The sequence below is a fragment of the Aptenodytes forsteri genome, unplaced genomic scaffold (assembly GCF_000699145.1).
Source record: "Aptenodytes forsteri isolate BGI_AS27 unplaced genomic scaffold, ASM69914v1 Scaffold243, whole genome shotgun sequence".
In the NCBI taxonomy this organism is placed as follows: Eukaryota; Metazoa; Chordata; class Aves; order Sphenisciformes; family Spheniscidae; genus Aptenodytes; species Aptenodytes forsteri.
The window spans coordinates 1,059,043-1,084,915 of record NW_008795314.1 but is presented as its reverse complement, the minus strand read 5'-3'; the positions used below and the strand labels follow the sequence as shown (position 1 = coordinate 1,084,915).

General features: G+C 50.4%; 1 protein-coding gene across 1 annotated transcript in view; it reads left to right on the top strand.

Annotated features, from left to right (window-relative positions):
• UBE2O (ubiquitin conjugating enzyme E2 O) overlaps positions 1–22,596 on the top strand; it is a 31,927-nt gene extending 9,331 nt beyond the window's left edge. Inside the window, exons 5-17 of the mRNA XM_009279428.2 lie at positions 2,196–2,339; positions 2,991–3,100; positions 3,948–4,098; positions 4,930–5,432; positions 8,259–8,413; positions 9,912–10,024; positions 11,127–11,252; positions 12,464–12,553; positions 14,915–15,572; positions 16,499–16,635; positions 17,178–17,381; positions 18,105–18,162; positions 19,810–22,596. Coding sequence (XP_009277703.1) covers positions 2,196–2,339; positions 2,991–3,100; positions 3,948–4,098; positions 4,930–5,432; positions 8,259–8,413; positions 9,912–10,024; positions 11,127–11,252; positions 12,464–12,553; positions 14,915–15,572; positions 16,499–16,635; positions 17,178–17,381; positions 18,105–18,162; positions 19,810–20,573 — 3,213 coding nt within the window. The 3' untranslated portion in view covers positions 20,574–22,596. The remainder of the gene's footprint in view (positions 1–2,195; positions 2,340–2,990; positions 3,101–3,947; positions 4,099–4,929; positions 5,433–8,258; positions 8,414–9,911; positions 10,025–11,126; positions 11,253–12,463; positions 12,554–14,914; positions 15,573–16,498; positions 16,636–17,177; positions 17,382–18,104; positions 18,163–19,809) is intronic.
• Positions 22,597–25,873: the final 3,277 nt, after the last annotated feature.

The window sequence follows — 25,873 nt, the reverse complement described above, 5'->3', positions numbered from 1 at the left end:
CCTGCTCTGGTGTGGGGTCCTCCATGGGCTGCAGGTGGATATCTGCTCCACCGTTAACCTCCATGGGCTACAGGGGGACAGCCTGCCTCACCATGGTCTTTACCATGGGCTGCAGGGGAATCTCTGCTCCGGTGCCTGGAGCACCTCCTCCCCCTCCTTCTCCACTGACCTTGGTGTCTGCAGAGTTGTTTCTCTCACACAGTCTCACTCCTCTCTTCAGCTGCAGTTGTGCAGGTTTTTTCCCCTTCTTAAATACGTTATCCCAGAGGCGCTACCACTGTTGCTGATGGGCTCGGCCTTGGCCAGGAGCGGGTCCGTCTTGGAGCCAGCTGGCATTGGCTCTATCGGACATGGGGGAAGCTTCTAGCAGCTTCTCACAGAAGCCACCCCTGCAGCCCCCCCGCTACCAAAACCTTGCCACGCAAACCCAATACACTGATCAACTTCATCTTGTAAGCTTTTTGTGCAGGAGGGAGGGGGAAGGCAAAACCATAGGCACTTAAATCCTAAAAATTAAACGATGCATCACAGCTGAAAAACACTTCACTAGATCTTCACTTGAAGTAAGCATAACAGGATCTACCTTAAAGCTAATGTTAGTAATGAGCAGGTTTTGAGGAGGTATTACAATTAGTATATCCAACTGCTTTCTTTGCAAGCAACTTGCATAACATGCAGTCAGATGGCTGATGTCAAGGCAGTTCACTGTCTGCTCATTATATCTGTACATGCTTGAAAAGGCTCTTACTCCATTTAATGCTTTCAAAATTGTTCCCCTTCTGGAAAAGGGCATATTGTTTAAAAGGTGTTCTGCTAGAAGCACATTTCCAGATCATGTAAAATACTGTCTCTCTTGCTATTGTAATCCATTGCATTCTCTGAATGGAGACCTGCCACCATACTGGCATTTTCCAAGTCACGTGGTGGGGAAGGTTCTGCTAGCTTCTGGGTAAAACATAGTTCCCTGTGTGATGATGAGATCTAACCTCTCACCTTCAAAGGCTGATGACAGCTTGCTTGTTCTTCCAAACAGCATCAGTAGGGCCTTGCTGCACTCCTGGCAGCGGTATTGGGAGTTGACTGAGAATGGCGTGTAATGCTTAGGAACTAGCAATGCAGTCAGCCCTTATCCTTCCCAGCCTTCAAAGTAAAGCTCCCTTTGATCTAAAACTGCACTTCTGTTAAAATTTCATGCCTGTTTCTTGAAGCGTAAATGGAATATCAGTTTAATAGGATGTGCTGCTGTGGTTTTCTTGTTCTGTACAGAAAAGGTGTGGTTTGTTGCTAGATATTCTCCAGTATCTTAGACTCTGCTACTTTGGGTTGTGCAGTACGTTTTCTGCTTGCTAAATGGATGCTGTAGCAGCATCCAGCTTCTGGGTACCCAATTTTGAGATACCTTGTTTTGAGTCAGGCTGCTTTTAAAGTGTACGTAGTCCTCTGGAGACTTGCGATTGGTCTGAAACATGAGTTGTCTCCAGTGTTACTCTTGATCCTGTACTCAGAATTGCTGTGTCTTAGATACTTACCCGACTTAGATCTTGTCGCACTGCTCTTATCCTTTCTAACAAACGATACAGTTTTGTGCTCAGTATTTTATCTGCCCTAAACTGCTCTGTCCGCCCCCACATTCTGAATCTTCGGCTCATCAAATCACTCTAAATAGCAGCGGGAAAGAGCTCTAGGACAGAAATTGTTCTGTTTACCATCCTGTTTTGTTTTCAAAGAACTGTCATATTAACTAATCCACTTAAGACAGGAGTAATACTTACAAACTTAATTTGACAAGCAGAGGAGTGAAGGCAGGCATCCTCTGGCTCTGAAAGCTGTAGGTGCTTGAATTAGAGCATGGAAAAGAGATGGGTGTCCTTGCCCTGGACTCAGCCCACCTTGCCTACTTCATTATTGAGAACATTTGTGTGGAAATCCACATCTTTTGTTTCCTCCAAGTATCTTTGCTTCTCCCCTACTGAGTCATAGTCCCATACGGATGTGTGACAGAGCGGGTTGCTATAGGAACTGCTGGGCTGACTTCAGGAGAGGAATGAGCTTTAAGAGATGGGCAACTTGCAGACTTTTCCTTTATGGTTAATCTTACTGATCACAAATGAGAGAACAGAAGAGAAATGCTGGAATCTTAAATCTTAAGAGCAAGTGACCTTTATGCTGTTTCTTCCCCTCCCTTTCCCCCACAGGGTCTCTTCTTTGATGATTCATATGGCTTTTATCCTGGGCAAGTCCTCATCGGGCCTTCTAAAGTCTTTTCCAGTGTGCAGTGGCTCTCGGGTGTGAAGCCTGTTCTGAGCACAAAGAGCAAGTTCAGAGTGGTGGTGGAAGAGGTAAGAACTGACAAGCTGACACACGGCCACCTTCTGCACAGAACGGTCCCTGGCTGGCGTTTTGGAACAGAGTCAGCTTGTCATGGTAACCTTCCAAGAGCAAATGCACTGTGGCTCTGTTCTCCTGAGGTAACAAATTCCTCACTGTGGACTGACAGGACTTTTGAGCATGGCTTGGCTTTTACTCCCAAGGATCCCTGCTAGCACCCTGTAAGGTGATCATGTGCCAATACACTTTAGAGGCCAGTACTGCTGATCATTAGGGTAGCAGAAGCACCTCTTCTATTAAAGCTCAATGTTGCATGCTATCAAAAAAGGGAGGAATGTTGCTGACTCTTTGCTAAAAGAGGGAGCAGCTCCAAGTCCATTAGCATGTCTCTTTGTGACATTGGACCGCTGATTTGTATGTACTATACCTTCCTTCCCAAGCCAGATGTTGTCTGTCTTGAAGTTAAAAACTGTAGAAGCTCTCGGTGTTGCCAAGAGCCATGCTATGGGAGCACTGTAGTAGTCCCGGATGCAGTGAAACTGCAGTTGGCCATCTTAAATGATAAAAGCAGGTTTGCTGCTTTCCTGTGCATTCAGATCCTAGACATTGGTCTAGGAAAGCTTCTGAAAAATTAAATTGCTTTCTCTCTCTTTACATTGTAGGTACAGGTGGTAGAACTAAAGGTTACTTGGATCACTAAAAGCTTCTGTCCTGGAGGTACTGACAGTGTGAGCCCTCCTCCCTCCATAATCAGCCAGGAGAACCTGTCCAGGTGAGATCAGTTGAAAACCCCTTTTCACTCCCAGCACCCGGGGCCTGCACAGACTATTGGTGCCATGCCTACCAACTGATTAGACACAACAATGCTGTTTCCAGTGCGGTTTTCTCATTGTTGTATGCCTGTATATTCCAGAGCTTCAAAAATGTGAGAGAATGGCTTCCAAATTAGTTTAGCAGACACTTAGAGTTACCAATACAGGGGCTAGCATCCCACCAATCCTCTCCAAGTACTCTCCATCTGACAAGTGCATAGAGAGGAAAGTGGTGTCTGGCAACAGCTCACTTCTTCCCTTGTCCTTCCACTCGTGTCTGGAGCAGGCTGCACCTTTTAACTGTGTGTGTGCAGTAGGCAGCTAAGGTGTCCTGCTCTGGACCCAGGCTGGTGCTGAGGGAGCATCTGGTGCCCTCTACAGGCTGCAGCTGCAAAAATGGGCTGGACAAAATTCAGAAAGAAAAGTCAGATGAGTAATAGCACAATGCAGCGTAGTTCCTGCCTGGAGCTCATAAGGAAGCTAGAGGAGAGGAGCTCTGGGATGACAGCAAAAAAACCAATGCCAACTTCAAATGTCTCTTGGCAGCTGTCTCTGGGAGGGGGAGCTAGAGGCAGAGGAGTGGCTGATGTCCTACCCAAACCCTTTATATCCCCACCCAGTCCCTAGTGAGATTTCCCACTCTTCCTTTAGAACTGTGTGACTGGAAAAGATTTGTTGTTGGCTTCTGCCACCCCAGAGGAAGTGCTGCTGGCATGAGGTCATGCCAGCCTTGTGAAGGCCCTGGTCGCTGCTGGGTTCTGTGATTGCTTTTGCACTTTGCTCATGGCTGTCGTCCTGTTCTACCAGGGTAAAGCGTCTAGGGTGCTTTGACCATGCCCAAAGGCAGCTTGGGGAAAGATGCCTCTATGTGTTCCCAGACAAAGTGGAACCTGCAAAAATCACCTGTGAATGCCCCGAGAGGAACTGTGTCCTGGGTGAAGGATCAGTTGCCAAAAAGGTGAGTTGCGGGGTCGAGGGAGGCATTGACTTCTCTAAGCATTTCTGGTCACTGTGGCTTTTAAAGCAGAAATCTTTCTGGCAGTCATGTGGTCTGAAATGTGACTCCTGAAGTGGTTGTTGTGAAGAGTAATGGCTTGTTGTTGCCAGCAGCGAAGTCACCTTGTACAGCAGTCTCGCTGCACTGGGTGAAACATGCAGCTAATACCACGAGAGAACGTGAACAGGACATTGAACATAGAGGTGTCACCTTGCAGGGGTCAAGCTGTGTCAGAGCTGGTGTGCTGTGACAGCTGGGACTGTTACACGTGTCATTTTCATTAGCATGACCTCAGGTTTCTTATGGAGCTGAACTGTTCAGTCAAATCCTTGCTACAGTGAGACAAGAAAGAAGTCTTTGCTTCCTAGGCCAAATGAGTCATGCTATGGTTTCTACATGCTGGCTGTAGAGCAGTGGTGTTCCTAGAATAACAGGATATCAGCAGTGTGGATGGAGATCTCCCTGCATAGCTGTGTCTGTTACATAGATTAACTTGTGCAGCCTTTTGTGACTTCCCATAACAAAAAGTTTAGAACATGCTTAAAATAGCCTTAAAGAGCAAAACTCACTTTCCTTGGACTAGTCCAATGCTGCTCGGGAACTGGCTGATATTTGCTTCTGAGTAGAGCAGTGGTGAGATGCTGGTTTGCAGAATACTCTGGTGCAGGTGAAATGTGCAGAGGCCCGTGGGGTGCTGTTTTCCTCTGTGTACAAAGCTAACCATTCCCCAGGTTGGCTGGCAGCTTGCTGAGTGTACAGGCATATTATCTGACCCAGGTCTGCTTTCTCTAGGTGAGGCGGCTGCTGAAGAAGCAGATAGTGAAGATCATGTCATGCTCCCCAGAGTCTCAGGGTACCAATGAAGCCCCTGACAAAGAGTCTGCTGCAGCTGCTGACCAAAAATCAGAAGAGCTTAAGCCTGGATCAAAGTGTGAGCTGGATGACTCTTCCAACAGTGCACCAAGTCCTGGGGAGAGGAAGGAGGAGCAGCCTGAAGAAACAGGGAAGGAGAAAGGGGGAGCAGCAGTGCGACAGCAGCAGCCTCCCTTTCTGCTGAAAGACGAAGGGTCGTCTGACTATCGGCTTCAGTCCATGGAGCAAGATGCTGATGATGAGGCAGCTGATGACACTGATGACACTAGCTCTGTCACCTCTTCTGCTAGCTCCACTGCCTCATCCCAGAGTGGCAGTGGCACTGGCCGTAAGAAGAGCATCCCTCTTTCCATCAAAAACTTGAAGCGGAAGCACAAGAAAAAGAAGACCAAGATTTCACGAGAGTTTAAGCCAGGAGACAGGTGAGTTGGATTTCCAAATGCAGGTATACTTGCCAAAATATCCTGTGTTGAAGTTCTCAGATGTAAACCACCTCCTCAGCTTGGGTGGAGGCTGATGGTGTGCCTCATGTTAGAACACCCCTTGGTAGTAACCAACAGCGATTATCTCCTGATGACTGTGCGGTGGCCTGGTTGAAATCAGCTTGGTCTCGGTCCAGCTTCTGATGAAAATGGGGCCACGTGATGTGACACCGATGCTATTCTATCTCAGCTATGCCTCAGGGCATCAACAGCGTATCTGTGCTGTGCTAGGCTGTATGCAGAGAAAGAGGCAGGTGAATAAAGATCGTACAGCTTAAACATGACACTAATTGGTTACCTCATTGGCAGCTTCTGCAGAGAGGCTGAGGATAGACCATGCTAGTGGGAGCGGACAGCTTATCCTCAGAGAGCTGTCTCCAGATCAGCACGGAGGTCTGTGCTGGCAGGAGTTTGTACTGCAGTGGTCTCTGTTAATTCTTACCCTGCTCTGGAGAGAGATCTGCAACTTTTGCCAGCAGTACACTCCTTACTGGGTTTTTAATGAACAAAATGCACTCCCTGAGAGCCTTGGAGGAATTTATTTCAGTAACTTGGGGGAAGGAGCACTGCATGTATCTGCCCATTTCTAGATAAAACTGGATCTCAGCAGCTTTTACCTTTTACCTAATTTGAGAATGTTTAAACTGTTTTCAGGGGATGCAAAGACAGCTGGCTAGCCTGTCTTGCTGGCTTCCCTGGGCTACTTAGTTGTATACAGATCCTGCATCAGAAATGAACTAGTACAGATAATATGTGAGAATCTTCCCAGAAAAGTGACATCAGGATTCAAGGGATCCAGTAGTTTCAGAATGCTGTGAACTTCATTCACATTTTGTTTGGGTATTTTAGCTTTGCCTGTATGCAAGGAGAGTTGTTCCTTTAGTCCTTGTGGGTTTTGGAGAAATTGGATTTTGAAGGTCACAGAAATGAGCAGATAAGTATTCGAGTGAAAGAAAAAAAAAAAAAAAATGGGAGTGCATGATAGAGTGCCTGGGAACTGATTCTCAGTTCACTCTTCACTTCTTACCCCCCTGCTGAGTGCCTCTACTTCACTAAAGGCTCTGCTAAGGAGAGCTTAGCTAGTAAACCTGGTAGCTTTTTGCACCATTCAGGCAGTGGGGAGAAATCCCTGTGACAACACCAAGAGATTCCTGTGCTGGATCTGGGCAGCTCTGCAGAGATCGGATGTTGGAACGCTTTGCAGAGATGACCATGTCATAGAACAAGAAATACAGGTTTTTAAGCACAGAACGTGAAACCCCAGCTGATACTTTAAAGGGCATATGTGGCAGCTGGTCGCAGCTCAGTATGAGGGGTCTTCACTGTTTGAATATTCAGATGAAGCTGGTGACACCATCAGTAGGTGTGCTGCCAAGCACTGCTGAGAAATGCAAAGTGGATGGGCTTGCTGCAGTTAGTCACCAGATCTGATGTGTTGGCTCATGGGCATCTCTGACTGCAGGGGGCCAACTCAGCGTGTGGCTTTACTGTCACTTAGTGACTTGCTGCAGCTCTCCAGGCAGCACATAGACCTCTGGTTATTTTTTAGTGAGGATATACAGGGATTTTTACTAATGCCAAGTCATGATTTTTGTTTGTGAAGCAGCGTAAACTGCACTGCAGACAGGACTGTATCATTTCCTTGGGTGGCCTGCCTTTCCACTCTCCCATCCTCAGCGGCACATGCCCCCACTTCCCCCAAGGAACTATCTCTTGGCATGTCACCCACCACACTTGACCTGTTACAGATTTCCTTCTCTGATAATTTCTGCTGTTGAGCGCTGGCCCTGCTAGAAACTTCATATTATTTCTACTTAAATATTTCTCTGACATTCATAAAAACAGTGCTGGAGGAAAACAGTTGTATTTGTCTATTGTATCTTCTTTATGGTTTGACTTGAAACCAACATAAATGCAGCACTTGTGTTATGTCTGGAAGGCCTGGCCAGCAAAATAAAGACAACTTAAAATCAGCATGGGATTCAACTTGTTCTGTGCTGTAGGAGACATGAAAGTGGTGGAGGGCTCATTACAAGAGCCTGTCCAGCTAGACTGCAGCTCTGTTCCTCCTGCCCCCAAGCAACTTGTCTCTTCAAGCAACTGTGTCAAGCTCCACAGGGGAGTACCAGCATGTGGTACCATGTCTGGGTTTCATTTTAGAGCTGCAGAGACACACATGTATGTGTTTGAACAGCTGTGAAGGAGACTTGTCTCTTTTAAACAAAATCCTTTTGCTTTACCCACATTCAATGTGTTGCCTTTTTTCTTTCTGGAGGGGGTCAGATGGATGCTGCTTTATCTTCTCTTTCCAGTCCCATGCTCCTAGCTTCAAAGACTCCTCAGAGCTGCCAGGCTAGAAGGTGCTTCAGTGGAGAAGATCTTAAGTTTTGAAGTATTTGAAGCTCCTGTCGTGCCCCTGCCAGGGGTAGAAAGTGGGTGCTAGTAGATGTTAATTTGCTCCACTAGGAATAAAAGTGAGCTCAGCATCACCTCCCTGGAAAGTAAGTCCTCTTGCAATATAGACTTGCAGCAATGTAACATCTGCAGTGGTTGAGAACCCGTCAAAACAGAGCCTGCTGTGTAGCTGCTTCCACTGGGACTAGATGGGGTTTCCTGACTGGGTTTCCTGACTGGCTTCCCAGCCTGCTGATATGTGTACCCTTGCGTTGCTGAGATCCATCTTGATGCCTTATGTTGGCAGCATCACGTTCTGGTTGTGCTCATGCACGTTCCCTCTGGTAACTCGTTGCCTTTCTGTGTTCCCAGGGTTGCTGTAGAAGTGGTGACCACGATGACTTCAGCTGACGTGATGTGGCAGGATGGCACCGTGGAGACAAACATTCGCTCCAATGAGCTGATTCCAGTCCACCATCTGGACAACAACGAGTTCTGCCCTGGGGATTTTGTGGTGGACAAAAGAGGTATTGGGTGTCAAAACAGTGCTCTCCTCAGGGAACAAACATGCTCTTAATTGTGAAGTATCCTTCAATATGGATCTCCTAATGTACAGTGTAGCCCTTTTTATGGTAGCTGTTAGTAGTACTCACTTGAGGTAGGCACAAGAACCTAACAAGGGACAGAGAGTGATTCAAGTGACTTAACACGAATGTCAGCAGAGAGCCATTATTTAAATACCAAGGTTGAACTATGACAACAGGCAAGATGTGAAAGGAATAACTGCTAAGGAACAAAGCTAGGATTCTCAGTATTTCTGTAGAGTAGAGGTGGCCCACCTTCTCCTTGAAAGTGCAAACAGCTCTGAGCTCTCTCGCAGAATAAGGGGAGAAATGAAGGACTCACACTGCTTTCTCTGTATGACTTACCTATCGTGACCCTCCATTTTTTCTTGGAGAGGGTTTTGGGATCCAGAGGCATCTTCTTGCATCCCTTTTCTTCACCAAACCAATTGATGACACTAGTGAGGGTCACAATACAAGTTCAAGGAGACTTACAGCTTTTGGATATGAAATGTTGATGGCACACCATCTGGCTCTCGGCTCCTATTTAGTTCTAGCAGGGATAGACCCTCAACAGTGGGGAGCACAAGATACTGTCAGATTGGGAAGAGGGAAAGCTGGCTTAGCAAAAAAAGATGCTGTTTTGCGTGGCCATTTCTGATGACTAATAGTCGGACTGGTCTTGTGGATTAGACATGGTTTGTGGAAACTGAAGTCATCTATCAGCTCTAGCTCTACCGTTCTAGTTTGGCCTCTGGGAATCTGTATTCCTCCGTCTGTCAAACATACTCTCCAAGCAGTCTGGGATGCCTGCAGTTCCTTGCATCCCCCTGCTAAGGATGCCAGGAGGTGGATCTTGTCAGCCAGATAAATCTGAAAGGTATCTGGATAACAGCCCAGGCCTAGAGAGGTGGTCCAGGCCCAGCTTTGGTGCTGTTGGATCCCTGATGCATGTATACGCACATGTATGCCTGCCTGCATCCTGCCTGCCTTCCGCCTTTGTTGTCCAGTCCATTTTTCCAGAGCAGCAAAACTGTTGTGGGTAGCACATTTCTAGATGAAGAGCTTTGCAGCCAGGGCTGCTCTCAGGGAGCTCTCGGCCAGCCTGTCCAGGAACTGACAGTCTTGGTGCGGAGCTAATTTGGAGAGCAGAGCATTAAGGTGACCATGTTTTCTGTTGGTGGTCTTTTCGACCACCTCAAAAGTGGTCCCAAAGTGAATGTGTTCACCCAGTTCAATGCAATATAATCTTACTTTATCATCACTCCATGCCCCATTAAAATGCAACTCATTAGCTGGGTACAAATTTGACTGTGTATGAAGAATTGTTTTTCCTCATGCCATTCACAAATGGAAAGTTTCAGCTGTGAGAGCTTGGGAGCTGACAGCCTCAGTTGCTGTGTGACGTCTGTGCTCCTCCACTTAACTTGTCTATTTTCTTCCCTACCATTGCGACCAAAAGCTCAGAGCTCCCAGGACCCTGGGTTATACGGAGTTGTGCAGTCCGGTGACCATATTGGCCGTACCTGTGTGGTGAAGTGGTTCAAGTTGAAATCCAGCGGAGATGATGTGGAGGTAAGTGGAGGAGCCAGTGCCTGTTGGAACCAGCTAAGAGAAAGCAGCCACAAAACAGCATAAGCTTCACAGATAAACACAGATAAGCCTGGGAGTCAGCTCTGCAGTGGAGTTTGTCCATGAGGATGGGAACAGCAATGTGCTTTTGGGCCTGGGAGGCTTAGCTAGAGGTGGTGTTGCTTCATATTTGTAGATGCCTGCGAGGCAGCGAAGACCAAGCAGAGGGTTTACATCCCATAGTCAACATCAGGCTCTGGTATGGATGAAGATTTTTGCTGAAGTTGTCACGGACAGATGATTTCTTGAGTTCACTATAAGAATTTTCCTTCCCACATCTTTGCTGGTTCATGGAAAGAGAATCCATCTATTGCATGTTGTCCTGCTTGCCTCTGCCAGGCGCTATTGCCTATAGTCAGCCTGATACCTTTTTCTCAGGGCTTGTAGAAACGCTGTATTTTGCAGAGTCTCGATAGACTACAGTCTAGTTGGAGATGAGAGGGGGACTTGAACCACACAAATCTGGTATACTGCTTTCTGCCTTAGGATGGGAGACCATATTGTCATAACTGAGCAGGGCCCTTTCCGTCCATCAGCAGAACATGTCTGGCCTGTGGTTGTGCTCCATTTTACCCATTTGTCATTACTGGTGGGCTCCTAGCTCTCTTCCTCCGGGAGAAATCAAAGGAAAGATGTTTCCCATTAATTGACAAGTTTTTTGTCAGACACTTCTCGTTGCCTTGGATCGTTTCAAAAGTAAACTCTAACCCTTTGGGCCCCAATGAACTGCTTTGAGAAATCTGGGTGTTCAGAAGGGAATAAAATGTTGTTCTTCCATGTCTCCTGATCGTAGTGATGTGGAACCTGAAGTAAAGGCAAGGGTGAGCAGATGAGACAGAATATCTGCTTCCTTTCATTGTTGTGCCTTGATTGATGTGCTACAGGATGAGGTGACAGGAAGGGACATTAGCAGCTCCTTGCAGGCTGTTGGAGCAACTGAAAATTGATGAAATATAACACAAAGTACTTTCAAGTGTTGAAGGTGTGCTCTGAAGGTCAGTGCAGCATCCTGGGGCTGACACATTCACATTCTGTCCCGGTACAGCTGATCGGGGAGGAGGAGGATGTGAGTGTGTATGATATTGCTGATCATCCAGACTTTCGCTTCCGCACTACTGACATTGTGATTCGCATTGGCAACTCGGACGGAGCCACAGCTAAGGAAGATGAGGTAGGTTCTGGGCACAGTTACGTGACTGCATTGTCGCCAGGTATTAGTGGAGACACTTGAAAAAGTTAATAGGAGGGCCTTAGGCCCCACGCAGGCATCCTGAACTCCCTACCTTGCTAGTGTTTTTTATCAGTGTCCCCTGCTGTCATGAGTAACATATCAAATCTCTAAGTCTGGTGGAGATGTAACCTTGAAATCCTTTGACCTTGGTGACAGTCTGTATCAGAGCAAGAACAAAGTTGAGACAAGAATCGAACGTATGCCTGAGGGTTTTTAATAAAACTCCTGCTTAGGATTTCAGAGTAACTTCTAATATGAGGATATTCTGTGGGCTGCTGAGCAAGAGTGAAGGTGGATTTGTCATGAAACCAGTTTCACTTGGCAACAGAAGACTGGGGTTCTGGTTTTCATCTGGGTTATTACGTACATGTTAATTTTATTGAGCTGATTGATCTCCTGGGGAGGAAGAGGGAACAATTTATATTGTAGAGGATACACTCTTTGCTAGGAAACAGGCTTCCTTACTGTGCAGGGAAGACCTCCAACTTTTGAGACTGCTGCCCTAAAAAAGGGTTAAAAGGTATAACGTGGCTCTTATTTCGGTTCTAGTTTCAGCAGCATGAAACACATCCGAGCTTGCTCAGCTGACCTAAATAACCTTCTTCCTGTGCAAGATGCTACTTACTGTGCACACCCTGTGCCAACTGTGACTTGTCTGTTCACGCCTGCACTCTCTCTGCTGGGAGAAGCTGCTGTGAGCCCCTGATGCTGGGTGTTGGAGCACGGGGGCTGGCTGTTGGCACCCCACTAGAGGGCAGCCCGATTCAGGGGAAGGTCCTGTCCCCTTTGCTGGCACAACCCCGGCAGTGCTGCCTGCGGAAAGGCCACAGCCCTGCAATGGCCCTGGTCCTGATCAGAAGTCAGGATCTGCTGCCAGACCAGCCCTCCTGGTCCTCTCCTCCTTGGGGGGGGTGGAATTTTCCCCATCTCTGTGGCAGTGTTGTGGGGTTTCTCATGGAAACCCTATCTGTAGGTTTCTTCTCCCCCTTGGCGTGGGACCCCAGGACTCCTGCCACTTCTGCAGCAGGCTGCAATCATTGCTTTGGGTGGGTCTCCAACCTGGGGAATATCTTTTTCTGAAAACCTTCCTGGCTCTGCACTGAAATGCCTGGGAAAGAAAAGGGACTGACAAACTGTTCGTGTTTCCACAGCCTTCGGTTGGACAGGTGGCTCGTGTGGATGTCAGCAGTAAAGTGGAAGTGGTGTGGGCTGATAACTCCAAGACTATCATTCTGCCTCAGGTGAGGTCCTGTTCCAGCTCGCGATATCCCTGTAATTCTTAGCTGAGTGACAAATCCTGGTTTTAAATCCTGGGTGCAGAGAGATTCACTGGGTAAGGGAATCTTGCTCTATTTATTGCTGTGTTCCCATATGACAGGGTGGCTTCCCAATTCTGTTAGCACAAGAAAATCCTTCCTTTGTCAGGAGGACTGGGCAACTAATTGGTCATCACTGCTCTTGAATATAGAGAATAGGAAAGTATGGGCAGACTATTGCTCCCTTCACACGCTGCACTGCATGTTCACAGCTCTGACCACAGCCCTGCTCCTGGCCTCCAGCACCTGCTGCTTTGCAGAGGGGCTTGCAGAGCTCAGGGATCATCAGTCCTGACCTGAGCCCAGGCTCACTGCGTTGCCCAACTAAGGCACTGCTGAAAGACGATTGCTTGTTCTGTCTTGCTTGTGAAATGGCACCATAGTGTTTTCTTTGGCTAAAGAAGCTCCTCCAGAAGCTGGGGGCTAGAGCCACAAGTTGTGACCTTAGCTAACCTAGGGATCAGACCCAAATCTCTTCCCAGGGCGGGGAGGGAAAGGAGTTGAGTGCGAACTTAAAAATACAGATATAGCCACACTAATCCACTTAACTCCATTGATTTGCCTTCTGCATTGTTCTAAGGTTTTTGTTGTACTGTCTTGTAATCTTATTCACTACTCCACGTACAGTTTCATCCCATGTCTCTTCTTGTTGCCTCAAATTAAGGCAGACAGCCTAAAGATAAGAGAAGATATCTGCTTCTGTAGGGTTCCATCTCCGTCGCTGTGGCAGAGAACACCACTGCCTCTGCTGCAGAGATGCGTTTGCAAGTAGAAAGCACTCGATCAAGATTTCTTTTTAAACCAAGCAGCTCTGCATTAATTACAGTAGAATAGTCAATGCCTGCACTATGGCAGTGGACTAGAGCATTACAAAGCAGGCTGCTGTCTCCCTTCCCCCTGTTGTCACATGTGCTTGGATCACAGGCACAATCGGAGGTCTGATGTGTGCTCCACAAAGGGCTGTTCTCACACTGCGGTGGTGGGACTCTGCAGCAGCTCCTGCTGTGTCACACCAGTCCCTTCGATCCTGCTCGTCTGCGTAATTATGGGAGTTGGGGAAATGTCAGGAGTGTGAATTATCAGTTGGTAAAACTGTGATTTATCAATGCCTGTCCATGTGCCCAGAGACGAGCTGTCTGGGTGCTTTTTCTCAGCTCTAAAAATAAAGATGGCATAACTGGCTAATTAACTTTCTGACTCAGATTTGGATTAGCTTTGAGGGCAGTGAGTTTTGATGGCTTTTCCTGCCTGCAGTCACTAACCCAACTAACCCCTGCTGGCTGCCTGTCTTTGGGTGGCACAGGACTAGCTGAACAGTGCTGGTTCAGTTCAAGGCTTTGACAAGATGACTGAGTGTCCACGTGCTTTAGCCTCTGGGGTCATATCTTGCAAGATTAAGAGGATTCTTGGGCCACCATTCAAGTGTCAGAAGCCTGTGGATAAAATGTTCCATCTTGAAACTCCTAACGCAGCCTCACAAAGTTGTTCTTGCTCCCTTGCTTCTGTGTTGGAGCTCATAGCTGGAGTATGCCTGTAAGCCTCTGCAGGGAAACCTTGTGAGAGACGTAGCATGTGCAAAAGCATGATTATAACACGTGAGGCTAGACGGAGTGTGGATGGGTTCAGCTTCCAGTAGTGAAGGGGAAGAGAACGTTTTACATAAGAGCTTATTCAGCAACTTGGGTTAGGCTTCATTGTCCCAGCTGAATTTTAAGCAGTAGTGACATACAACAGCTAAAGCAGCGTTGTGTGCCACAGAAGAAGAAAGCTGGTGTGGGAATGTTTTCCTGGTTCCAGCATTGTCTCTGTGGAAGGCACAGAGTGTGGAGGCAGCCAAACTAGGGCTCTGTGCCAACACAGTTGCTGGTGCAGAAGCAGGACCAGAAATACTAACTCCGCACACGATACCCAATACCTCCTGAACTAGCTCTGCGTTCAGAAACCCTGCGGCATCCAGCTAGCTGTTTGGTGCCTGCATGCTCTCCTTGGCTGGATCCCAGCCACTGGGATGGCTGCAGCCCACCTAGAACTTGCCCTAGTTTTCCCCCAGCGCCCTAGTTTGAAAGGTGGAGGATGGGGCTATGCTGATTCATAATCTGTGCTGGTCATTGATGAGCATGTTATTTGGATCAAACACAGTCCACCCTGTATAGATTGAAAGGGTTGAAACAGCCCAACTAATCCTAGATGGAAGCTCCTTTTTCATGGGGAGAACTGACTTGCATTTAAAAACAACTAAAACTCTGTGCTTCAGCCTAAGCCTCTTGTAACTCTGCTCTCCTTTAGCACTTATACAATATTGAATCAGAAATTGAGGAGTCAGACTACGATTCTGTTGACGGCAGCACCAGCGGGGCATCCTCTGAGTGGGAGGATGAAAGCGACAGCTGGGAGACAGACAATGGCCTCATGGAAGACGACCACCCAAAAATTGAGGAGTTAGAGCCTGAGGAGCCGGCAGCAGAGGAGGTGAAAAAAGTAGAGGAACAAGTCCAGGGAGCTGTGGCTATGGCAGTTGCAGACCTTGCTGCAGAGAAAGCTGGCAAGGACGGAGCCCCAAAGAGCTTCCGGGAACTAAAGGAGGCCATCAAGATCTTGGAAAGCCTGAAAAACATGACTGTGGAGCAGCTGCTGACTGGCTCTCCCACCTCCCCAACTGTGGAGCTGGAAAAACCCACTCGGGAGAAGAAGTTCTTGGACGATATTAAAAAGCTGCAGGAAAATCTAAAGAAGACCTTGGATAATGTGGCTATTGCAGAGGAGGAAAAGATGGAAGCCATGGTGGAGACGGAGAAGAAAGAAGAAAAAGCAGAGGCACAGACACCAGTGAGGTCGGAGTGGCCCAGTGAGACACCAGTGCTCTGCCAGCAGAGTGGAGGCAAGCCTGGAGTCACCTTCACCAGTGCCAAGGGAGAAGTCTTTTCTGTGTTGGAGTATGCTCCAGGTGAGTGTGTCGGTCAGGCCAGCGCGGGATACTCTGTCCTTCGTTGCTGTCCTGCAGTGTTTCTTTCTCCAGAACCTTTGCTTCTAGGCCTTTTAGATTGGGTATCTTCTCTTCTTCCTAGTCCTTTTCACAGCTCATTAGCTGGGGAGGAGAAATTTAGACAACTTCTGTAGCACAGTCTGTTCTGGGACTTAAACCTGGCTTTTAGATGGCATCTCTAGGCACTACCGTAACTTCTCAAGCCACAGAAGTGGGCTTCCCCTTTGTCCACGTTGGTAACTAACTTTGGAGGCTGTGGAGATGAGTCGCTTTCCGTTGCAGATATTTTCTTGAAAGCTTCAGGGTTTGTTCAGGCTTTTTTGCAGGGATGGATTGATTGAGAAGCAGAGCAGGAACAGCTGGTGTTCTTGTGCTGGGTGTCCTTGGTGGGTGAGTGTCCTTGTTCACTTGCGCCAATGTTAGTCAGCCAAAAATAAAAAAGAGCATCTGGTTGTGTGGAACACTGGTGACAGCGGAGCCCAAGGTGCTCGGCGAGCCAGGCAGCCGGGCCAGACGTGAGAAGGAGTTAGCCAAACTGTTCTGAACCTGCAGGTGTGTATAAATAAAGATGGGGAGCTGTGCTCAGGTTTTGCAGAGAAAGGGCCATCACTTTGCGCAATGCACCATTGTCCCAGCTGTGGGACAGGGCTCCTTGTGGGGGACAGCGACAATGTTGTGTGGGACCATGAGAACGGGAGATGCAGGTTGTGGCTGCTGTACAGTGTGGGGAAAATCAAATAATCTCTAGGCTGCCTCCTGGCTCAGCACCAAAGCAAGTCAATTCTTCCAAATTATAGGTTTAACACATGGATAGATTTGCCTTCACAAGGAACCTGCGGCAGTTTCCAAAGGCAGACTTTAATCCCATTCTCCTCCTTGCCCCACAGATACCCATGCCTTCAAGAAAATGGAGTTCCAGCCCCCAGAAGCAAAGAAGTTCTTTAGCACCGTGCGGAAAGAGATGGCTCTCCTGGCCACCTCCCTGCCTGATGGCATCATGGTTAAAACTTTTGAGGATCGAATGGCAAGTGTCTGCTCTCAAATGCTTGTGTGTTAGTACTGGGCTCAGCATCCGGATTGCTTTCTTTGGAATTCCCTGCTTAGCCTTAATCCTTTGCATTAGAGCTGCAGGAATGTGTGCAGCATGTGAAATATGGCTGTAATTACCGTAAGCGGCTGCTTTTGCATTCCCCAAGTCAGGGTGACACAGTGGGGGGAGCTCCTCATTGCAGGAAGCCTATTTTGGGTGCTTTGCCCGCTGGGCTGCCTGTCCCACTGAGCAGGAAAGGCAGGCAGGCAGTCAGCAAGGGGCTGATGTTAACCACTGAGCGGCTTGGGGATTGCTGGCCGTCCTCTGAAGCCCCGCTTCAGATCTGAAGGTTTGGTCTGCCGTCAGGCCATAGTAGAAGTGCAGCTTCTAGGGGGAAGGTGCCCTGAGATGTGTTGCTTGAGCTGACTCTTGCAAGGGCTGAGTTCATCACAGCCCCTCTCTCCCTCTATGTAAATACAACCCTGCCGAGGTAGGAGGACTTGTCACAGTGCCTGGCTTCTCTCTTCTCTCCACAGGATCTCTTCTCAGCACTTATAAAAGGGCCCACACGCACGCCCTATGAAGATGGCCTCTTTCTCTTTGATATCCAGCTCCCCAACATCTACCCCGCTGTCCCGCCTCTCTTCCGCTACCTCTCCCAGTGCAGTGGGAGACTGAATCCCAACCTGTACGACAACGGCAAAGTGTGTGTCAGCCTCCTGGGGACGTGGATAGGCAAGGTAACACTTTCATCTGCTCGTCTGTGGGGAGCAGTGGTTGTGCCAGGCTGCTTTTGGAACAAGCCACTTCCTACTAGGCCAAGAGCCCTGGGTGGCTTCTGGTTTCAGGTGGTGCTTCAGCTGGGGATAGCTCTGGCTTTGGGCTTTGTTTTAGATGTCTGGAGCAGGTAGCTGGTGTAGTTTGGCTTCTTCTGGGACTGTGTTTGGCTCTTGTCTGTCCTTCCTTGATGAGAAGCCTGTGGTCAGACCAGCTGGGCTGTGGCACAGTTGGACAGAGCAGAGATGCCAACACCAGCATGGGGTGTTCTCCCGTGGATTGAGTCCCTGTCTCCCACACTGCAGACAAATCATGTAGTGTGGCACAAAGTCCAGCTGGAGACTTGGAATAAACAGAGCCAGGGAAATGCTGTGTTTTGGGCAGGTAGATCAACAGGGCAGCTGGGGAGGGGTTGGAACTGGCATCTGGTGTTTAGGGTTACAGCGTTTCAGGCAGAACTGGCCTGATGGGGTGCAGTGCTGGCAAAAAGTAACGGAGAGATGGGTTGGTACAATGGGACACCAGCACATCACGTGCTTGTTGAGTCAGTCCCTTGTTCCTGCTGCAAGCCACAGGACCTTAACGATAGGGGTGCAGAGAAACTGGGGCCTCACTTCATCTAACAACTATCACAGTGCAAACTGATGGTGCTTCAGCCCTTTAACACACTTGTACGTGCATTTCAGGGGACAGAAAGGTGGACCAGTAAATCCAGCCTCCTTCAAGTACTCATCTCCATCCAAGGTAAATGCTTCTGCAGAGCCTGCGAGACAGGAAAAGGCGGAGGGAGGAGGGGATGCGGGCTTATGGGGGGGCACACAGTTGGGATCTGCCACCCCAGTTGGGTTAGTGCTGCCTTTTGCTCTCACCTTGCTGGACAAAGCAGTGTCCTTATCTCTCCAGTTCAGCAGTCAAAGCAGATGCAAGCTTTTCTCATGCCCTGATTTTTGGCTGCATCCCAGGTCTCTGACACAATCCCTTCTTCTCACTGTGGCAGCTAAGCACAGAGCTGTCTTGCTTGTTATTCTGAGCTGACAAAGGTGAACCGCTGTGTCCTCAGCCAGTTACCAAAGTTAGTTGAAGTTGCTAAACTGAGCTTCATTTGCAGGACTGTTTTTTATCCCCACTGAGTCACCCGCCCATCCTACATTGGGCATGTTTTTGCACATGATGATGGTGTTTATGCTCCTTCTGAAGCAGAGAATAATCAGGGGTGTGTCTAGACCAGCCCCAGGGCTTCCTGCCGTAGGGCTTTGCCATATCTAGTCTGAGAGCAGACAGACTAAATCAAATCTCTTCCTCAAGGCCAACTTTCTGTGCAGGGAGCCCAGGCATGTGACTTGAGAAACCTTTGATACAGAGCAAGTGCTCCTGCCTCGAGTCAGTAGGTGACTCCTGCTCCTCTGAAGTCTCACAGTCCACCTGTATCCTCCTGGGGGGGAATGACACCACAAGAAAAGCTTTTTCTTTTTTACAAAGCTGAGGATCCAAATTTAGAAAATGAAATACTAAATGTTTTACTGGAGCAACTTGGTGCTAGTGAAAAACCTCCTCTACCCCTCCTGCTGCCTGGGCTTTGAGAGACTCGTGAGCTCACCTCCACCAGCTCTAATGCAGTCTGTGGCAGGCTGCCAGCAGCCTGGCAGTATTGGTGCCGTTGCTACATACGTGTCATTACGTTAGACCAGAAGCAAGCAGGAGAAAGCTTGGTATGGGTGACTTGTCACAGTATTCGCTGTCTCAGAACTGCACCGCCTGATGGGACTGTGCTGGATAGGATAGGACCCGGCCAGCTCAAAGCCTGTTACTGAAAATTGACCTTTGTTCTGATTAAGAGGAGGAGGGAAAAAAACAAAGCTTTGGGTGTGTTTGTGGGTTTTTTGCTAGGAGGGAAGGGAAAGGAGCTGTGAAACCTTTCCCCTTTTGACCTGCTCTGCTGTTGCGTTCCCTCTGCATCACACTGGGTAGAAGACTATTCTTGCCGGCCAAGGATCTCACATGCCACTCTCAGTATCGTGCAAGATCCCCACTGCCCTAGCAGAAGGCCACAGACCCATTCACATGAGTGCTCCCCTTGCAATACCAGTCCAGTGCATCTTGCAGGTTCTTGGTTGTCCAGCTTGGCCTCTGCTACCTGCTTGAAGTCAAAGCACAGCTTCCCTGCAGTGCGTTCTTCTGCGGTCCTTTCCCTGCGCTGCCTGCTGCCAGCCTCGGGCTGCCTGCATTGGTGTGGCTGCGGGTGAAGCTGGTGTGATGCCTCAGCGAGGCAGTGCTGTGACCCTCGAACCTCAACCACCTTGGCAGAAATCGGGGCCCAGCAGTGTCTGCCTCGGGTAGCAATTCACGATAAAGTTCTTCCCTTAATCCCTTGGTCTCCCCTTCTCTTGGCAGGTCTCATCCTAGTGAATGAGCCCTACTACAACGAGGCGGGCTTCGACAGCGACCGGGGCCTCCAGGAGGGCTATGAGAACAGTCGCTGCTACAATGAGATGACCCTGATCCGGGTGGTGCAGTCCATGATGCAGCTGCTGCGCAGGCCGGTGGAAGTCTTTGAGCACGAAATCCGCGAGCATTTTCGCTGCAACGGCTGGCGCCTGGTGTCCCGCATCGAGTCCTGGCTGGAGACGAACGAGCTGGTGGAGCGGAGCCATGAACAGGCCAATGGGGCAGATTCTGCCTCCCTCCTCTCTGCCTGCGGCACCCTGGCCGAGAGCCCAGGAGACAATGTGGGATCGCTGGGGGAGTACAGCAGCAGCTTGGAGCAGGGGGCGGCCGCTGAACTTTCCGACTCGGCACTCGACGGGAAGGAGGAGCTGGACGAGTCGGAGTTCACAACCTCGACGCCCAACGCTGGTGATCTCCAACAGTACTCAGACTCGGAGAGCACAGGCCAAGCCAGGGGGGTAGACCTGGCCAGAGACCGAACGGACGAGGGGAAGGCTGCCCAGGACTCTGCCTTGCAGCCTAGTGTGAAACCAAAGAAAAGGAGAAAGAGCTACAGGAGTTTCCTTCCGGAGAAGAGCGGTTACCCTGATATTGGGTTCCCCCTCTTCCCTTTGTCCAAGGGGTTCATTAAAAGCATCCGCGGTGTCTTGCAGCAGTACCGGGCTGCCTTAGCAGGGGCCAATATCCCAGAGTGGACAGAGGACAAATAAACCGTCAGGTTAGGGACAGGCAGGTGCAGGGGAGAAGGGAAAGCAGCAGAAAGGAAATTGGCAAACGCTGTTACCAGTAAACTGGCTTCTCCTTCCAGCTTTTCTTCCTCAGCTTGGTTTGTTCCAAAGAAGGTGGTAGGCCTGATTGCTCCTCCGAGGAAAAGCTGTCTAAGCATGAATAACTCTTTGCCCCCAGCCCTTCTTCCTTCCCCCTGTCCCATGTACGTGCTCCTCTTGCGAGTTTGACCCTGCAATGGTAAGATTTGAGACCTGCACAGAAGCAGTCTTGCAGCCACGTTCCCTCTGCACTTTCATCTTGGGGCACCTTTCCACACAAGGACTGTTCCCACCCAGCGCTACACCCAGCAGTTTGTTCTGGTGGGGTTCAAGCCAGGAGAAGTGATTGCTGTAGTATCTGGAAGTGAAGGGCAATGCCCTCCCGGTCTTTCATTTTTCTCTGCGTTACCATGGGTTTTATGAAGTCTACCCCAGCTTATATGTACTTAGACATTGGATTGTGTTTGCATTGAAGTTGTCTACACCATACGGAGTTGCTCTAGTCTTAGTTGTTCACCGATAGCTGCGGGGTTCTTCCGATCGGGACTCGGTAGGCAGAACCAGAGCTCTGCACTAGCACTTGTGCTGCCCTGGTAGTGCTGCGGGATTTCCATCCAGTTCTGCAACTTCTGGTCGGTTTTCTGGAAGCAATTCTAGCCATCCCCACTTCTTTTTCTCCAGAGTAAGGCAAACTTCCCTTTCCCCACCATGCATGCCTGTCTTCTAGCAATACACGGGATTCAAGGTTCTGCCCTTGTTACTTGCTTAGGTATCCGCGTCTTTCGTTCCCAGCCGTCCTGGCTGTCACACAGCACTACACCTGCCCCTGGATCTCCGCCTCGCCTGGGCAGGCGGCAGCGAGTGATCTTGGGGAGTATTGTAGATCTAGCAGCTAGTCTGGATGGTGAACCTGGCACGGCTGCTGCTTCTCCGTCATTCGGCTGTAGATGGGTATTTCGGAGCTGTTTGAGCCAGGGTCACCCAAGGGAAAGGAGCTGTCGCGTTGTGAGGAGGTCCTGTTGTAGTAGCAGCAGCAGTTTGTGACCGTTCCTGTGCTGTTACTCAGCCAGCAACTGGAGCACAGCCGACACTGGTGCGGACTGTTATCAACTCCTTCCCTTGCCAGCTGTTTCCCATGGTGGCCTGGGTCCGCTGTGGCCGGCAGCGTTGTGGGCACAGCACATACTATCCCTAATCTCAACTGCAGCGCTGCTGTGCCGCTCTGGGAAATGGCTGGCGAGATCAGCCCGTGTTTCAGCAGCAGAGAGCTATCTGAGCTGGTGACTGTGAGCACTTTGAAGCAGTGACTTGCCAGAGTCTCCTGGTCAAGACACCTTCCTGAACCCTCTTTTTTTTCTGTGTGTGCACGCACTTACTTTCACTTCTGGAGCTGGGAGATTGCACTCCGGCACTACTGCATTTGCCCAATGCTTAGGCATTGGAGAAGCACCCACTTAGCATCCATGTGGAGCACGGTCTGTCAGGGAGAGTCCGTTGGTCCTTCCAGCTGGCACAGGGAGCCAGTGGTGCCAGGCTTCCCGGGGAGGAGTCGGGCTGAGCAGACGGCTCTGCCAGAAGTAAGGATGGAGACAAAACTCTCCTTTGCTCTTGCTCGATATGGCTGTGTCCCTTCCCCCCAACCCGGGCCAGGATCTGGCCTCCTCATTTTGAAACGGAGAACAGCAGCCGAATCTCAGCACGTTTGCACGGTGCTTTCTGCTCCTTGAAACGCCAGGGTCTGCGCCCACTGGCCCAAATCCCCCCACCCAGGTCCCTGCACCTGCTATTTCCAGCTGCCCCCGTGATGCTCCGGAGCCAGGGGGCTGGCTGCGCAAAGCCCTTCTCGTGTCACCATCCACTGCCGGGATTTTGGAAGGCATGTCCTGCTCCCGGTGCTCTGGAGGAAGCAGGGCTTGGCTGCGAACGAAGACCTGGGCCTGCAGAGCTCTCTAAGCGCACTGGTCTGCGGGTGGATCGCCTGTGCTATTTCCAGCTGCCCCCGTGATGCTCCGGAGCCAGGGGGCTGGCTGCGCAAAGCCCTTCTCGTGTCACCATCCACTGCCGGGATTTTGGAAGGCATGTCCTGCTCCCGGTGCTCTGGAGGAAGCAGGGCTTGGCTGCGAACGAAGACCTGGGCCTGCCGAGCTCTCTAAGCGCACTGGTCTGCGGGTGGATCGCCTGTGCAGCAGCTCTGGCCCTGCGCCGGCACTGGGAGCCCTGCCTGCCCGGCAGGCAGGAGGTCTGGCAGCGCGACAGACCCCCATCCGGGGTGCAGAGAGATGCTTTGAGCCACAGGCAGGGCAGTGCGAACTGCACACGTAACTCACGGCCGCTTTCTGGCTGTGGCTGGTGCTAAATGAATGAATCTCTTTGAGCGAGGAGCGGGGGCGTCTCCAAAATATAAAGGGCTGATTGGGGCAGAGGGGTGAGGCTGTTGCTTCAGGGCAGGGGAAGGGCAGGCAGAGAGGCTTGTTCCACAAATGATTAAACCTCTTACTCACCAGACAAAATTGCGGTTGGTGATCTACGGACGCCAACTTCCTCTGTCACCTGTGCCGGGCTGCGGCTGTCCTTAGCCCTGCACGCCAGGGAGGGAGGGAGAAAACCCTTTAGGGCCAAGCCGTGGCTGGGGGCGGTGGGATGGAGGAGCTCTTGGGGGTTCCCTGTTTCGCCCACCCTTTACTCTCTGCAGCTCTCATCTCACCGGGAAGGCGGCCAGCAGGAGCTGCTGAGGCTGCCCACCTGCCCCGGGGAGGAGGGAAGGCAGCCGGTGCTGCTGGCATGAGCTGCTCGGACCCCGCGAGTCCTCCCCTTCGCCCAAGAAGTCTCTTTGTTTCCTCTGATCATAATCAAGAGCTTTTGCACAGGTTCCTGGGGCTTCCTACTGAGGAGGTGTGTATTGGCCTTCTGGAAGGGGATGCTGCTCCCCAGCTGCCGCTACCCCTGGTATCGCTCGCTCTCCGTAGCTGGCTGTCCCAAACCGAAGCGTGCACGGAGGTTTACAAATTTTCTAAAGCTTTTGATAATGTGAAGCTCCTGGGTGATGAGGTTGGTGGTGAGCACACTGCAGCTATGTAATTTTTTGTGTATGTATGTAATATTTAAGGGTAACAAAATTAAAAAAAAAAAAAAAAAAAAAAAAAAAAAATTAAAAACACACAAAAAAAGCCAAAGCATGATGCATATTGTTAGCCTTAAAACTGGCTACATGACTGTGTGATGTACAAATGAGAGCAGCCTGTAACTGTTTTAAGTGCTGGGGTTGGGGAAGAAGCATTACAAAATCAGTTTGTAGCCTTGATTCTGTACAGTATTTAATGAAAAAAAAAAAAAAAAGACCTGACTATTGAGGCCATGCTTAGAGGTGTGTCGTTCACGTGCAGATGTGGATGCTTGGTTGCTTACGATATATGTATGCTGTGTGACCATTAAAACTTTTTTTACCTGCAGACTTTTTTTTTTTGTTTGGCTAACCAAGGTGTAATAAAGGAGGGAAGATGACTTGCCATTAAATTTTGCCTCTGTGAGTAGTTCTGACTGTCGTCTCTTTCTTTCTTCCCCCCCGCCACACTTGGCACTTGCCTCATCCCCGGCGCGCATCCCTGCGCCAGCGTCTGGATGGGGTCCCGCTGGCTGAAGTCAACGGCGCGGAGAGGGCAGCGAGTCCGGAGGGAGCCAGACAGATCTGGCAGCCAGGGGCTGCCCCTGTGGCTCTGCTATAAACTAGCTCCCCCAAACCCTGATTCGCAGGACATCTGTCAGGCTTTTTTTTTTTTATTTTCCGTGCTCTTTGCTGGCGTGTGGTGCGTGCAGGCTGCCTGGTGCTGGGCGGCTCAGCGTGTGCTGCAGCACGGCTGGCGGCTCAACTGGCCGCTGCCCTGGTGGATGGGACCAGAGCTGGGGCAAAGCAAAACCCTTTGCAGACACCCTCCCCGGCCCCCCAGCCTGGCAGCGGGATGGCTGGTGGGCCCCGGCAGCTCTGCCCTGGTGCTGCCTTCCCAGCCCCTCGCCTCAGCGCACCGATAGGTGTGTGATGAGATGCAAACAGAGCCATGTCTGGGCTGCTGGGGCTGAGGCACTCCTGCGCCTCCCGGGTGCTGGTGGGGTGTTTAACCCTCACTGATCTTTGCCCCCATGGCTGCCCACCCTGGCCCCCCTCTGCGGGCAACGAGAGGCTCGGAGGGTGCCAGTGCAGGCAGAGGAGACGGGCAGCGTTAGTGGCTCGAGACTTCCAACTTTGCTGGCGCTGTTCAAAACCAGCGAGCGCCTGCATCTTGAGGGGTGCGTGGCAGCTGCTGCCACCTCCCTCGCGTGTCAGGAGTGGGGCTGTCGAGGGCTTGGGGGGGCTCCCCTGGAAGGAAGAGATTTGTGCAGCAAAACCTGGGAAAGGGAGATCCCGAGCAACCTGCTGCTGTGAACAATACACCCACCCCCGGGAGAGGCCCAGAGCAGACTCCGGGGAGCCTTTTGGGTGCTGTGAACCTGAACGGCTCAGCTCCGGTGATGGAGGCAGTCAAGAGCTGTGAGTGCATCCCCTGGCCCTGGGCTCTCCCCGCAGCCTCCTCTGGCAGCGGCAGCCATTTGATACAGTTAGAGAGTTCAGCGAAGCACGGCTGAGTCCGTTTCTACACCTGGCCCAATGCCATGGGGGAAATAACTTTATTTTGGGAGGTTGCCTGCCTTGCTGGCCTGGGAACAGGAGCTCGACTCCCCGCGAGTGAGTGGGGCTGTGGTGGGGGGAACAGTTGTGCTCTTCGCTCCTGGCTCTGCAATCCTAATTGCTTAGTTCGCAGATGAATAAATGCAAACAGCCACCACTGTTTACTCTTCTACTTTGTACTTGAGCACTGTAAATGAGGTTTAATTACTGCAATTTTATACCAAACGGGCAGAGCAATCCCCCCCAGGCAAGCCCCTGGGCGGGGACCTGTTGCAGGGCTCCAGCTGGCCCCAGGCTGCCCGGGAAAGAGGACGTGTGAGCTCCCTGTAGGGCCCCGCTCCCTGCGGAAAGCCAAACCCCTCGCCTCCGACAAACCCCCTCCTTGAACCTCTTCCATGACCCCTTCTCCCTGCGCTTGCTCCGAGGCACTGAACCTTCCCCAAGACGTCCCAAACCATCGCTGCAGGGCTGAGCTCTCTGGATTCAATCAGCCCCAGTGCGACGCTGGGCAAGGAGGCACCAGGCACCAAAAATCAGGGTCAGTGGCAGCGATGCCCCGGGTGCAGGCTCCGGCGCATCTCCC